Raw genomic sequence first — 15,405 nt, 5'->3', positions numbered from 1 at the left:
GGAATGGGATGGGGACATTAGGACTGGGGACATTGGGATGGGAATGGGGACATTGGGATTGGGATTGGGACACTGGGAATGGGGACATTGGGATTGGGACACTGGGAATGGGAATGGGACACTGGGATTGGGGACATTGGGATGGGGACACTGGGATGGGATTGGGGACATTGAGAATGGGGACATTGGGAATGGGATTGGGACACTGGGAATGGGGACACTGGGATTGGGATGGGGACATTGGGTTTGGGGACATTGGGAATGGGGACATCGGGATGGGACTGGGTACATTGGGATGGGATTTGGGACATTGGGAATGGGATTTGGACACTGGGAATGGGAATGGGGACATCGGGATCAGAATGGGAACACTGGGAATGGGGACACTGGGACATTAAGAATGGGATGGGGACACTGGGAACGGGGACATTGGGAATGGGGACAATGGGAAGGGAATAGAGACAGTGGGATTGGGGACACTGGGATGGGATTGGGGACACTGGGATGGGACTGGTCACCCTCCCTGCCCCATTCCCGGGATTCCCCTCCAGAGTGACCCCTTCAGCCCTTGTGGGATTTATTTGGATTTCCATCGGTCATTCCAAGATTTTTTGGGATTTCCATCAATCCTTGCGGGATTTTTTTGGGATTTCCATCACTCGTTCCAGGGTTGAGTGGGATTTCTGTCGGTCCTTGTGGGATTTATTGGGATTTCCATTGGTCCTTGTGGGATTTCCGTTGGTCCTTGTGGGATTTTTTTGGGATTTCTGCCGGTCATTCCGGGGTTTATCAGGATTTCTGTCACTCATTCTGGGGTTTTTTGGGATTTCCATCGGTCCTTGTGGGATTTTTTTGGGATTTCCGTCACTCATTCCGTGGTTTATCGGGATTTCCATGGATCCTTGTGGGATTTTTTTGGGATTTCTGTTGGCCATTCTGGGGTTTTTTGGGATTTCCGTCGCTCCTTGTGGGATTTTTCGGGATTTCCGTCGCTCATTCCGGGCTTTATCGGGAATTCCGGTGCCTGAGGCCGATGGCCAGCGCTGCTCCGGCCACGGCCACGACGGCCACCGCGCAGGCCAGCGCTGTCCCCACGGCCAGCGGTGTCACCGCGCCTGCGAAGGGACACCCAGTGACACGGAGGGGAGCAGGGATTGTCACCCGGTGTCACCGGCATCACCCGGCGTCACCCGATGTCACAGTGTCACCGATGTCACCCGATGTCACAGTGTCACCGGTGTCACCGGTGTCACCCAATGTCACAGTGTCACTGGTGTCACCCGATGTCACAGTGTCACCGGTGTCACCGGTGTCACCCGATGTCACAGTGTCACCGGTGTCACCGGTGTCACCCGATGTCACAGTGTCACTGGTGTCACCGGTGTCACCCGATGTCACAGTGTCACAGTGTCACCGGTGTCACCGGTGTCACCCGATGTCACAGTGTCACCGGTGTCACCGGTGTCACCCGATGTCACAGTGTCACAGTGTCACCGGTGTCACCCGATGTCACAGTGTCACTGGTGTCACCGGTGTCACCCGATGTCACAGTGTCACAGTGTCACCGGTGTCACCGGTGTCACCCGATGTCACAGTGTCACCGGTGTCACCCGAGGGACTCACCCTGGCGGCCCTCGGGGCGCTGGCCATGCTGGGCACTCGCGAGCAGCACGGGACCGATGACAACGTCGGCTTCAGAGGTGGCACCTGGGGACAGCGGGGACAGTGGGGGACAAGGGACAATGAGGGACAGTGGGGAGGGATGACCCCACCCCACGGTCTGCATGTCCCCCTGTCCCCCTTGTCCCCATGATGTCCTCATGATGTCCCCATGATGTCCCCATGATGTCCCCATGTCCCCATGATATCCCACTGTCCCCATGATGTCCCCATGATGTCCCCATGTCCCCATGATATCCCACTGTTCCCATGATGTCCCCATGTCCCCATGATATCCCACTGTCCCCATGATGTCCCCATGATGTCCCCATGTCCCCATGATATCCCACTGTCCCCATGATGTCCCCATGATGTCTCCCCATCCCCATGTCCCACTGTCATCTCTGTCCCCATGATGTCCCCCGTGGTGTCCCCATGATGTCCCTATGTCCCCATATCGCACTGTCCCCCCATCCCCCTGTCCCCCCTGTCCCCCATGTCCCACTGTCCCCATGACGTCCCCACGATGTCCCCCTGTCCCCATGTCCCCCTGTCCTCGGTATCCCCGGTGTCCCCAGTGTCCCCGGGCTGTCCCCGGGCTGTCCCCTCACCGTGCCCGTCGTGTCTGCGGTAGCGGTGGCCGTCCCAGGGCTCTGGTGGCCGCTGGCCGCAGTTGCCCCGCTCGCAGCAGCTGCAGATGTCCCTTGTCCCCTCCACGGGCGCCCAGCTGCACGGGGAGGTGACACCGTCAGCTGCTGCCACCGGGGCGGGCAGGTGACACTGGGGAGGTGACACCATGTAGGTGCCACTGGGGAGGTGCCACAGCGGAGGTGCCACCAGGGAGGTGCCACCAGGGAGGTGACACCATGGAAGTGACACCGGGAAGGTGACACACAGAGGTGACACCAGGGAGGTGACACCGTGGAGGTGCTATGGGGAAGGTGCCATAGGGGAGGTGACACCATGGAAGTGACACTGGGGAGGTGCCACCAGGGAGGTGATAATGGGAAGGTGCCACCACAGAGGTGACACCGGGGAGGTGACACTGGGGAGGTGCCACCATGGAAATGCCACTGTGGAGGTGACACCACAGACGTGCCATAGGGGAGGTGACACTGGGGAGGTGACACCAGGGAGGTGACACCGTGGAGGTGACAACGGGGAGGTGACACCACAGAGGTGCCACCAGGGAGGTGACACTGTGGAGGTGCCACCGGGGAGGTGCCACCGGGAGGTGCCACTCACGCGTTGCGCGCCTTGCTGAAGGAGCAGGCCTTGTTCAGCGCGTCCGGGCTCTGCTCGGCCGGCGTCACCTTCAGGTGACACGTGATGTAGATCTGCGCCAGGGGACACTGCTGGGGACACCGCGGGGCCACCGGCAGGGCCTGGGGACAGCGGGTGTCCCCGCGGTGTCCCCGCGGTGTCCCCGGGGGCGTTACCAGGCTGCGCGGGTCGCCGGCGAAGCGGAAGGCGTCGATCTGGAAGCGCAGCACGTCCTGCCGCGGCCGCGGGGTGACAAAGGCCGAGCTGGTGGCATCGGAGCGGCCGTCCACCAGGCAGCTGTGGGGACAGCGGGGTCACACCTCGGGGACAATGGGGTCACACCATGGGGACAGCGGGGTCACACCATGGGGACAGCGGGGTCACACCTCGGGGACAGCGGGGTCACAGACACAGGGACAGTGGGGTCACACCATGGGGACAGCGGGGTCACACCATGGGGACAGCGGGGTCACACCTCGGGGACAGCGGGGTCACAGACACAGGGACAGTGGGGTCACACCATGGGGACAGCAGGGTCACACCATGGGGACAGCGGGGTCACAGACACAGGGACAGCGGGGTCACACCATGGGGACAGCGGGGTCACAGACACAGGGACAGCGGGGTGACAGCCCCGGCTGGCACCATTGTGTCCCCAAATGTCCCCAGATCGGCCGGGGAAGTGACAAGGGCTCAGCACCTCCCGGGTGTCCCCAGACCCCCAAATGTCCTCAAATGTCCCCAGAATGTCCCCAGCTCACCCGTTGAAGTCAATGATGGAGCAGTGGGGTGGCATGAGGTTGTCACCACCACTTCCCAGAACCAAAGCGTCCCCAAATGTCCCCAAATGTCCCCAAACATTCCCAAACTCACCTGTTGAAGTTGATGGTCGTGCAGTGAGGTGTCACCACCATGTCCCAGACCCCAAACTGTCCCCAAATGTCCCCAGAGTCACCCCTTGAAGTCCATGATGGTGCAGTGAGGTGGGATGAGGTGTCACCACCCCTGACCGCGTCCCTCACCCCAAAGTGTCCCCGAGTGTCCCCAGGTGGGCCAGGGAAGTGACAAGGGCTCAGCACCTCCTGGGTGTCCCCAGACCTCAGAATGTCCCCAGAATGTCCCCAAAATGTCCCCAGCTCTCTCATTGGAGTTGATGATAGCGCAGTGAGGTGTCACCACCCTGTGGGTGTCCCCAAATGTCCCTAAATGTCCCCAAACTCACCTGTTGAAGTTGATGAGGGCGTAGTGGGGCAGGATGAGGAGCCACCCTCCCCCTGACCCCAAAACAACCCCAAATGTCCCCAGACAACCCCAAATGTCCCCAAATGTCCCCAAAATCACTGGGAGAAGTGGGGAGGGACAAGGTGTCCCCACCCCTGACTGTGTCCCAGACCCCAAATTGTCCCCAGATGTCCCCAACTCACCCGTTGAAGTCTCCGATGGCGCAGTGAGGTGTCACCACCCTCGACTGTGTCCCAGACCCCAAAGTATCCCCAGATGTCCCCAAATGTCCCTAAGCCCACCCATTGAAGTCGATGACGGAGCAGTGGGATGGGACGAGGAGTCACCCCTGTGACCATCACCCCAAATTGTCCCAAAATGTCCCCAAATTATCCCAAATCATCCCCAGATGTCCCCAGATGTCCCCAAACATCCCCAAACATCTCCAAATGTCCCCAGAGGTCCCCAAACATCTTCAAATGTCCCCAAACATCCCCAAATGTCCCCAGAGGTCCCCAAACATCTTCAAATGTCCCCAAACATCCCCAGATGTCCCCAGCCGTGCCCAGTGTCCCCACTGAAGTCGATGATGGCAAAGTGGAGCGGGATGAGCTGCCACCCTCCCCATGACCCCAAAGCGTCCCCAGATGTCCCCAAACGTCCCCAAACACCTCCAGATGTCCCCAAAGTGTCCCCAGATGTCCCCAGATGTCCCGGCGCACCCGTTGAAGTCGATGATGGCGTAGTGGGGCTCGTTGCCCGCGCCGGGGCCCAGGGTGGCCACGCAGGAGTCGACGAAGAGCCGCAGCGGGACGTGGCTGTGGGCGCCCACCTCGGCCTGGATGTTCAGCACGTCCCCCAGGCGGAACGCCGAGAGATCCCGCTCCGAGCTCCAGTCCTCTGGAAAACCCCACGGGATCAACCCCAAAGGGATCCCAAAAGGGGAAAAGGGGTGGGAAAGGCAGAAATCCCAAAAAATCCTGCTCCGAGCTCCAGTCCTCTGGAAAACCCCACGGGATCAACCCCAAAGGGATCCCAAAACGGGAAAAGAGGATGGGAAATGGGGAACCCTGAGAAATCCTGCTTGGAGCTCCAATCCTCTGGAAAACCCCACGGGATCAACCCCAAAGGGATCCCGAAATGGGAAAAGGGGATGGGAAAGGGGGAATCTTGAAAAATCCCACTCGGAGCTCCAGCCCTCTGGAAAACCCAACGGGATCAACCCCAAAGGGATCCCAAAAGGGGAAAAGGGGTGGGAAAGGCAGAAATCCCAAAAAATCCTGCTCCGAGCTCCAGTTCTCTGGAAAATCCAACGGGACCAACCCCAAAGGGATCCCAAAGGGGGAAAAGGGGTGGGAAAGGGGGAATCCCGAAAAAACCCACTCGGAGCTCCAGTCCTCTGGAAAACCCCACAGGATCAACCCCAAAGGGATCCCAAAACGGGAAAAGGGGATGGGAAATGGGGAACCCTGAGAAATCCTGCTTGGAGCTCCAATCCTCTGGAAAACCCCACGGGATCAACCCCAAAGCGATCACGAAAGGGGGAAATGGATGGGTAAGGGGAAATCCCAAAAGATCCCGCTCGGAGCTCCAGTCCTCTGGAAAATCCAATGGGATCAACCCCAAACCAACCCCAAAAGGGGAAAAGGGGTAGGAAAGGGATAGGAAAGGGGGAATCCCAAAGAATCCCGCTCTGAGCTCCAGTCCTATGAAAATCCAATGGGATCAACCCCAAAGTGATCCCAAAATGGGAAAAAGGGTGGGGAAAGGGGGAAATCCCAAAAAATCCCCTTCCAAGCTCCAGTCCTCTGGAAAACCCCACAGGATCAACCCCAAAAGGATCCCAAAAGGAAAAAAAGGGATGGGAAAGATAGAATCCCGAAAAAACCCACTCGGAGCTCCAATCCTATGGAAAATCCAATGGGATCAACCCCAAAGGGATCCCAAAAGGGGAAAAGGGACGGGAAAGCAGAAACCTTGAGAAATCCCGCTCGGAGCTCCAGTTCTCTGGAAGATGTAACGGGATCAACCCCAAAGTGACCCCAAAAGGGGAAAAGGGGTGGGAAAGGGACGGGAAAGGGGGAAAAGGGTGGGAAAATCCCGATCCCACACCGTTCATGAGGCGCAGGGAGAAGAGGAGCTTCTCCTGGGAGGCCAGCGCGGAGTTGAAGGGAGCCCAGGTGGGACGGATGGAGCCGCTGGTGACGTTCTCCCGCCTGGAACAGGGAACGGGGCCGGGAATGGAATGGGGAATGGGATCGGGAATGGGATCAGGACACTGGGAATGGGGCCAGGAATGGGATCGGGAACAGGATCGGGAATGGGATCAGGAATGGGACACTGGAGATGTTCTCCTGCCTGGAACAGGGAACGGGGCCGGGAATGGGATCGGGAACGGGATCGGGAATGGGATCGGGAATGGAATTGGAAATGGGATCCCTTTTCCCTGGAAAAGGGAACAGGGCCGGGAATGGAATCAGGAACGGGATCGGGAATGGGACACTAGAGACGTTATCCCGCCTGGAACAGGGAACGGGGCTGGGGATGGGATTGGAAATGGGATCGGAAATGGGATCCCTTTTCCCTGGAGAAGGGAACGGGGTCAGGAATGGGATTGGGAATGGGATGCTGGGAATGGGACACTGGGAATGGGACACTGGAGACATTATCCCGCCTGGAACAGGGAATGGGGCCAGGAATGGGATCAGGAACAGGAATGGGGACATTGGGATGGAAATGGGGAAACTGGGCATGGGGACATTGGGAATGGGGAGCCACTGGAGACATTGTCCTGCCTGGAAAAGGGAACGAGGTTGGGAATGGGATCGGGAATGGGAATGGGGACACTGGGAATCTGGGATGGGATCCCTGGATGGGAATGGGATCCCTGGGAATGCTGGGAACATGGGATGGGATGTGGGATGGGAACAGGATTCCTGGAAATGCTGGGAAAGATCCCGGGATGGAAATGGGATTCCTGGGAATGCCGGGATGGGAATGGGATTCCTGGGAATGCTGGGAACATGGGAAGGGATCCCAGGATGGGAATGGCATTCCCGGGAATGCCGGCAAGGCAGGATGGGATCTGGTATGGAAATGGGATTCCTGGGAATGCCGGGATGGGAATGGGATCCCTGGGAATGCCGGGAACACGGGATGGGATCCAGGAAAACCTGGGATAGTGGCACTCGATGGGAATGACGGCCGGGTCGCTGCGCACGATGGCCGGGTTGCTGCCGGGGCTGGGATCGTAGCTCAGGAGAGTCCGGTAAATCAGGGAATCCGGAGTGACCTGGGAATGAAATCCGGGAATTCGGGGGGAAAGGTTCCTCAGTGCCGAGTGAGCAGGAACTGAAGGGAATGAGGGAATCTGGGAATGAAATCCGGGAATTCTGCGGGAAAAGGGTTCCTCAGTGCCGAGTGAGAGGGAATTGGAGGGAATGAGGGAATCTGGGAATAAAAACCAGGAATTCTGTGAGTCTCCAGTCAGGGATATCAGCAGGGTGAGCGGGAATTCCAAGATTTGGGAATAAAAGTGGGGAATTCCGTGGGAGAGGCCACTCTTCATCCCAGCAGCACCACTGGGCTGACAGGGAATGCTGGGGGGACCCATGGAAATGGGGAAAAAGGGATGGAAAAGGAGGAAAATGGGTGAAAAAGGGGAATAGGGATGGAAAAGGGCAAATGGGGGGGGAGGGGGAAAAAGGGGTGGAAAAGGGATGGAAAAGGGGGGAAAGGGATGGAAAAGAGGAAAAAGGGGTGGAAAATGGGCAAAAGGGATGGAAAAGGGATGGAAAAGCAGAAAAAGGGATGGAAAAAGGAAAATGGGGTGGAAAAATCTCAGTTTTCAGGGAGATTAATTAAACCCGAGGGAAAAGGGGCTTTTCCCAAAGGAATGGGAACAGCTGCAGGAAAACCGCTCAGATTCCCAGGAAATCCCGGCTTCTCCTTCCCCGGGAATGATCCCGGATCCAGCCCCTGGATCTCCGAGAAACCGGGAACAGGCGTGGCCCCGGAGCCGCTCCAGGTGGGAATTGCGGGATCGGGCAGGACTCACCCGGATCCCCGCACATCCCGCGATTCCCCGGGATGGGAACGGACTCACCTGAATCTCCCTTAAATCTGGGATTTGCACGGACCCGGGAGCCACTCCCGGTGGGAATCCCGGTGGGAATCCCGGGATGGGAACGGGACTCAAACCCAGGAATCCACACGATCCCGGGGGCTGCTCCCGGCGGGAATTCCAGGATCCGGACAGGACTCACCTGGATCACCCTCAAAACCTGGGATTTGCACGGACCCAGAAGCCAATCCAGGTGGGAATCCCGGCAGAAATCCCGGGATGGGAACAAGGACTCACCTGGAGCCTCTCCCGACACCGCGGGATGTCCTGGAGCCTCTCCCGGGCGGGATCCCGGGATCGGGACAAGGACTCGGGAATCCGCACGATCCCGGGAGCCGCTCCCGGCGGGAATCCCGGGATCGGGACAAGACTCACCTGGATCTCCCTCAAAACCTGGGAATTCCACGGACCCGGGAGCCCCTCCTGGTGGGAATCCCGGGATGGGGACAGGGACTCACCTGGATCTCCCCAGACACCGCGGGAAGTCCTGGAACTTCTCCCGGCGGGAATCCCGGGATCGGGACAAGGACTCGGGAATCCGCACGATCCCGGCAGCCGCTCCCGGTGGGAATCCCGGGATAGGAGCGGCATCCCGGGATGGGAACAAGGACTCACCTGGATCTCCCCCGACACCGCGGGAGCCCCTCCCGGCGGGAATCCCGGGATCGGGACAAGGACTCGGGAATCCGCACGGTCCCAGCAGCCGCTCCCGGCGGGAATCCCGGGATCGGGACAAGGACTCGGGAATCCGCATGATGCCGGCAGCCGCTCCCGGTGGGAATCCCGGGATCGGGACAAGGACTCGGGAATCCGCACGATGCCGGGAGCCGCTCCCGGCGGGAATCCCGGCGGGAATGGCGGGACGAGAGGCGGGACTCACCTGGACGGTGCTGCCGCACTCGTGCAGGCCGGCGCTGAAGGTGACGGTTTTTTGGGAAGGATCCAGGCGGGAATGTTTGCAGGCGGCGGGGCCCAGGCTGAGCTCGGCCGCGCTGACCAGGCGCCCGTTGCCGAACAGGTCCCGGTGCACGGTGACCTCCAGCCGCGCCTCCTGGCACTGCACCTCCACCGGCGCCCGGGAATGCGGCCGGGAATGCGCCCGCTCATCCCCCCACACGCCGGGATCGCTCCACGCCCGCTCCCACGGAGGCGGCGCCGCCGCCGCGGGGGCCGCGCAGAGCAGCGCCAGGAGGAGGCGGATTTGGGAGCGCATCCCGGGAAAATCCCTGGAATTGCCGGCGCGCCGCTACGGCCCGGGGTTATATCCCGCCGGGAGCCAGCCCGCTTCCCCCCGCCGCGCCCCCTTTGGAATTCCAAGGGCGCCCCCCGTCGTTTCCGGGGTGCCGCGGCTCGGGGTGAGCGTTCCCGGCGGATTTTTGGGAATTGTTTATCCCGGCAGGAGCCACGGAGCCGCGCGCCCGGGGAATTGTTTGGGCTCGGCGCTGATAAGGAGCGAGCCAAGGCTCCGCTTCTCCCGGGATCCCGAATTCCAGGGATGATCCCAAACCCCCCGAGCGCCGCGTTCCTCTCGGATGAGGAGTTTTGGGAAGAGGAGTGGAGGGGGGGGAGAAGGTTCTATCCCAAATTAAAAATGGGATTTGGGTTTGGATCGTGGGGAATGACGCAAACCCCAAAAGTTCCCGCATTTCCCCCAATTCCAGGGATGATCCCAAACCCCCCGAGCGTCACTTGCCCTTTGGATGAGGAATCCGGGGGGGAATCCCTCGTTCTATCCCCAAAAAATGAAGGGATTTTGGCTCCCGGGCTTGGAATTTTGGGGTTTCCGTCATTCCCGGTGATCCAAACCCCTCTGGATGTGCAAATCCCGGGTGTTTCTTGGGGATACAATCTGGGATTATCCCTCCATTCCCAAAAATCCTTATCCAAAACTCCGTGATCCTGAATTCCAGGGATGATCCTTCGTTCTATCCCAAAGAAAAAATGGGATTTGGGGGGATCGCTGTCACCCCTAATTCCAGCCAAAATTCCTTCTTTTTTTGGGGGGGATGGAACAAGGGGAAAACAAAACTCCAGGATGATCCCTGGAATTGGGGATCCCGGGAAAAGCCCAGCCTTGGATAAGGATTTTTTTGGGATTTGGGATTTGGATCATGGGGAATGACGGAAACCCCAAAAATTCCCGCATTTCCCCCAATTCCAGGGATGATCCCAAACCCCCCGAGCGCTGCTTTTCCCCTGGATGAGGAATTTTGGGGTATCCCACGTTTTATCCCCAAAAAAGAAGGGATTTTGGCTCCTGGGCTTGCAATTTTGGGGTCTCGGGTGATCCAAACCCCTCTGGATGCACAAATCCCCTTTTTTGGGGGGGGATACAATTTGGGATTATCCCCCCCATTCCCAAAAATCCTCATCCAAAACTCCGTGATCCCGAATTTCAGGGATGATCCTTCCTTCTATCCCCCCAAAAATATGGGATTTGGGTTTGGATCATGGGGAATGAGGGAAACCCCAAAAATTCCCACATTTTCCTCCCTCCCAGCTCATCCCGTCCCATTGGATCCAAGGAAAAGGGAAAACAGGGAAAATTTATTTATTTATGGAATAAATCCCAGAATATTTCCAGGCTCATTCCCAATTTTTTTTTCCTGATTTTTGTAGGGTTATTTCATTGCCTTTGTTATCCCAATCCCGTTTTTAATGGATTTTTTTAAATGGAATTTTTAATGGAATTTTTATGGCATTTTTAAATGGATTTTTTAAAATGATTTTTTTTAATGGCATTTTTTTGTATGGAATTTTTAAAATGGAATTTTAGTGGATTTTTTCTTGAATGGAATTTTGTTTCAAATAGATATTTTATGGAATTTCTGTTCCCCCTCCCCCCACCCCTTTCCCAATTTTCCATCAGCTCCATTTTTCCCAAATCCCAAAAATCCCTCTCCCCCTTTTTCCCTGGAAAAATCCCCCTGGATTTGGGATTTTTTTCCCCCCCAAAATCGATCCCAAAAGGAATTCCCGGGATTTTGGACCTGGAACCGATTCAACATTCCCAAAAAATTTTATGGATCAGCATCAACCCCTCTGCTGCTTCCAGGGTTTTTTCCGCTCATCCCAAAAGCCCAAATCCCGATTTTTTGGGGTTTTTTTTTGGTGTTTTTTTTTTTTTTTTTTTTTTTTTTTCCCCTCTCTGTTTAAAATCCTTCGGAAGCGGCGCGGAAATTCCCGGAATTCCAGAGGCTGAGCTCCTGCGTCAGGGAGATATCGGGAATTCCGGGAATTCCGCGGCCAAGGGGGGAAAATCCTTGGATTCAAGGCCTCTCCTCATCCCGGGAAACTCCGGGATTCTTTTGGGATTTTGGGGAAAATCCCTCGGGATGGATCCAGAGGGAAAAATTCTGGGAATGGGGGCGGGGGGATCCACAGGGAAAAGGGGATTTCTGATTTCCTGGGAAAAAGCAGGAGAGGGATTTTTTGGGAATTCCCAAGGGGCTGGGAAAGCAAATCCGGGTTCTTTTCCCCATCCCATTTTCCCTAAAAATTGAGTTTTAATCCCAGAAGGGTTTCCCTCATCCCAAATTTCGTTGGGGTTTTCCCAGATTTTCCCGAGGTTTTCCCTCATTCCCGGTTCCGGGTGTGGGATTTGGGTTCTTGCCGAGTTTTTAGGATCAAAATTTCTCTGGGTCCCAGGAAAACTGAGGGGTGATCCAAAAAAAACCAAAAAAACTGGATTGGGAAGGAATCCATGAGGATTTGGGGCCTGGGAAGGGATTTGGGATTTCTTCCCCAAATCCCAAGTCCCCCTTGGAATCTCATCCCAAAGAATTCCAGCTGAGGCCATCCCGCAATTTCCATGGTCAGGAATCCCAAATCCAAGCAGAGCAAACCCCAAATCCACGGAAAATCTCGGAATTCGCTCCAGAATTCCCAATTTTTTTCCTTCGCCAGCCCCTGCAGAATTCCGGGATTTGGGGATGGCAGCGGGAAAACCCAAAATCCCATAAAAAAAAAAAAAAAAAAAAAAGAGGGGGGAAAAAAAAGGAGGAAAAGGGAATTTCGGAGCCGCTTTTGGGATGGGGGGAGGGAATTCCAAGCTCAGGAATTCCAAGGATTGTTTGTCCTGCTGGGATCCGAGAATTCCAAACAATCCTTGGAGCAGGGCTCGGAATTCCCGCGGGTGAAATTCCCGCCTCTCTCTCACCCCAAACTGGGATTTTTTCCCCCTAAAAACGGCCCCGGGTTCGTTCCCATTCCCGGATTTTCCAGCATGGGGAAAAAAAAAAAATCCATGGAAAAATGGGAGTTTGGGAAGAGCTTTTCCCTTTTCCCAGAAGTTTTTCCCAGGAAAAATCCCGGCTGGAGGGGGGGGGGAATCTGGGATTTTTGGGATCAGGGAGTTCCCAAGGCAGGAAAAATTGGGAAAAATCCCATCCAGGATCCCAAATTTCCTCCTTTTCCTGGGATTTTCCCACTGGAAAAAGGCTGATCCCAAATCAGCTCTTCCCCCTTTTCCAAGGGCAAAAAAATCTGGGAAAATTTGGATTTTTGGGATTTGGGATGCTGGGATCCCAAAAATTGGATTTTTGGGATTTGGGATTCCGTAATTCCCATTTTTCTCAATCCCCAAGTGGGATTTGGGATCCCAGAATTGGGATTTGGGATCCTGGAATTTTTCCGGGAAAATTTGGATTTTTGGGATTTGGGATTCCATAATTCCCATTTTCCCCAATCCCCAAGTTGGATTTGGGATCCCAGAATTGGGATTTGGGATCCTGGAATTTTTTGGGGAAAAACTGGATTTTTGGGATGCCAGAATTCCCATTTTCCCCAATCCCCAAGTTGGATTTGGGATCCCAGAATTGGGATTTGGGATCCTGGAATTTTTTGGGGAAAAACTGGATTTTTGGGATGCCAGAATTCCCATTTTTCTCAATCCCAAACTGGGATTTGGGATCCTGGAATTCCAATTTTTCCTGGAATTTCCCGGGGATTTGGGACCGTCCATTTGGGATATTTGGGAATATCCCGGGAACGGCCCCCAGAGCGAGGATTTCCTGCTCTGGATCAGGATTTTCCATCGGGAATTCTGGCTGGGAACAGGAGGATCCCACGGGATCGCTGGGAATTTTTGGGGTTGGGAATGTGACCCCAAATGGGGCTGATCCCACAGAATTCCAGGATCCTGATCCCAAGGAGGATCCCATGGGATCACTGGGAAATCTGGGATTCCCAAAGTGGGAATTTTGGGGTTGGGAATGCGACCCCAAATGGGGAAAATCCCAGAGAATTCCATGATCCCGATCCTGTTGTTCCCAAGGGATCATCGGGAATATTTGGGGTTGGGAATGGGACCCCAAAGTGATCCCACAGAATTCTGGGATCCCAATGCCAAGGAGGATCCCATGGGATCGTCGGGAATTACGGGATTTCCAAACTGGGAATTTTGGGGTCGAGAATGTGACCCCAAATGGGGCAAATCCCACAGAATTCCAGGATCCCGATCCCAATCCTGCCATTCCCAAGGAGGATCCTACGGGATCGCCGGGAATTTTTGGGGTCAGGAATGTGACCCCAAATGAGGCAAATCGCACAGAATTCCAGGATCCCGATCCTGCTGTTCCCAAGGGATCATTGGGAATATTTGGGGTTGGGAATGTGACCCCAAATGGGGCAAATCCCAGAGAATTCCAGGATCCCGATCCCAAGGAGGATCCCATGGGATCGGCGGGAATTCCAGGATTCCCAAGCTGGGAATTTTTGGGGTTGGGGATGTGACCCCAAATGGGGCCGATCCCAGGGAATTCCGGGATCCCGATGCCGACCCTTACGGGGTTTGGGGACACTCGAGGGACACCAGGGCAGGGTTTGGGGTCGCTGGGGTCAGGGTGGCACTCCAGGGTTTGGGGTCACTTGGGGTGGGGACACTTGAGGGACACAACGAATGGGTTTGGGGTCACCTGGGATGGTGACATTTGAGGATTTGGGGTCCCCTGCGGTGGTGGCACTCGAGGATTTGGGGTCACATGGGTTGGGGACACTCCAGAGCCACCACAGAAGGGTTTGGGGCCACCTGGGGTTGGGGACACTCGAGGATTTGGGGTTCCCTGGCATTGGGGACACTCCAGGGACACCAGGGCAGGATCTGGGGTCCCCTGGGGTGGTGGCACTCAGGGGACACCACAAAAGGGTTTGGGGTCACCTGGGGTTGGGGACACTCCAGGGACACCAGGGCAGGGTTTGGGGTCACTGGGGTCAGGGTGACGCTCGAGGATTTGGGGTCCCCTGAGCTGGTGACACCACAAAATGGTTTGGGGTCACCTGGGGTGGTGGCACTTGAGGATTTGGGGACACCTGGGGACAGGGTTTGGGGTCGCCAGGGTTGGTGACACTCCAGGGACACCAGGACAGGATTTGGGGTCACCTGGGCTGAGGATTGAGAAAACAATTTTGGGGTGTTTTTTGCCGCCACCTCGAGGGACAAATCCCAGCGGTGCCAGCCCGGGTGACAAATCCCAGTGGTGCCAGCCCGGGTGACAAATCCCAGCGGTGCCAGCCCGGGTGCCACATCGGGTGACAAATCCCAGCGGTGCCAGCCCGGGTGACAAATCCCAGCGGTGCCAGTCCAGGTGACAAATCCCAGCGGTGCCAGCGCGGGTGACAAATCCCAGCGGTGCCAGCCCGGGTGCCACATCGGGTGACAAATCCCAGCGGTGCCAGCGCGGGTGCCAGCTCGGGTAACAAATCCGAGAGGTGCCATCCCCGCCACCACCCCAGGTGACAAATCTGAGAGATGCCATCCCCACTGCCACCCCAGGTGACAAACCCGAGCGGTGCCACCCTGGGTGACAAATCTGAGTGGTGCCACCCTGGGGGACAAACCCGAGCGGTGCCATCCCCGCTGCCAGCTCAGGTGACAAACCCGAGCGGTGCCACCGCGGGTGCCACCTCAGGTGACAAATCTGAGTGGTGCCACCCCTGCCACCACCCCAGGTGACAAATCCCAGCAGTGCCATCCCCATTGCCACCCCAGGTGACAAACCCGAGCGGTGCCACCCCGGGTGACAAACCCGAGCGGTGTCATTCCAGGTGCCACCCCGGGTGACAAACCCGAGCGGTGCCACCGCGGGTGACAAACCCGAGCGGTGCCACCGCGGGTGCCACCTCAGGGATGCCCGCCTGGT

General features: G+C 56.8%; 1 protein-coding gene across 1 annotated transcript; it reads right to left on the bottom strand.

The window, feature by feature from the left end:
* Window positions 1-539: 539 nt before the first annotated feature.
* Window positions 540-9,479, bottom strand: LOC128794757 (zona pellucida sperm-binding protein 3-like). The gene is made up of 9 exons (XM_053954955.1): window positions 9,147-9,479; window positions 7,317-7,435; window positions 6,256-6,359; window positions 4,866-5,043; window positions 3,099-3,219; window positions 2,905-2,996; window positions 2,271-2,386; window positions 1,624-1,707; window positions 540-1,115 (listed from the first exon to the last, which is right to left on the bottom strand). The coding sequence occupies exons 1-9, from the start codon at window positions 9,477-9,479 to the stop codon at window positions 1,006-1,008; spliced, it is 1,257 nt and encodes a 418-aa protein (XP_053810930.1). The 3' UTR covers window positions 540-1,005.
* Between the last annotated feature and the right edge of the window lie 5,926 nt (window positions 9,480-15,405).

The sequence above is a fragment of the Vidua chalybeata genome, chromosome 13 (genome assembly GCF_026979565.1).
Source record: "Vidua chalybeata isolate OUT-0048 chromosome 13, bVidCha1 merged haplotype, whole genome shotgun sequence".
Classification (NCBI taxonomy): domain Eukaryota; kingdom Metazoa; phylum Chordata; class Aves; order Passeriformes; family Viduidae; genus Vidua; species Vidua chalybeata.
Note: the sequence above shows the minus strand (reverse complement) of the source record. Positions and strands in the feature narration are given on the sequence as shown.

Bases quoted from the DNA above. Each gene is read 5' to 3' on its own strand.
- LOC128794757 (XM_053954955.1), bottom strand. From the start codon at position 9,479: ATGCGCTCCCAAATCCGCCTCCTCCTGGCGCTGCTCTGCGCGGCCCCC. The intron at 3,220-4,865 runs GTGCGCCGGGAC...CTGTCCCCACAG, and splicing joins GCCATCATCGACTTCAACGG to CTGCCTGGTGGACGGCCGCT. The intron at 1,708-2,270 runs GTGAGGGGACAG...CGCTGTCCCCAG, and splicing joins CCGCAGACACGACGGGCACG to GTGCCACCTCTGAAGCCGAC.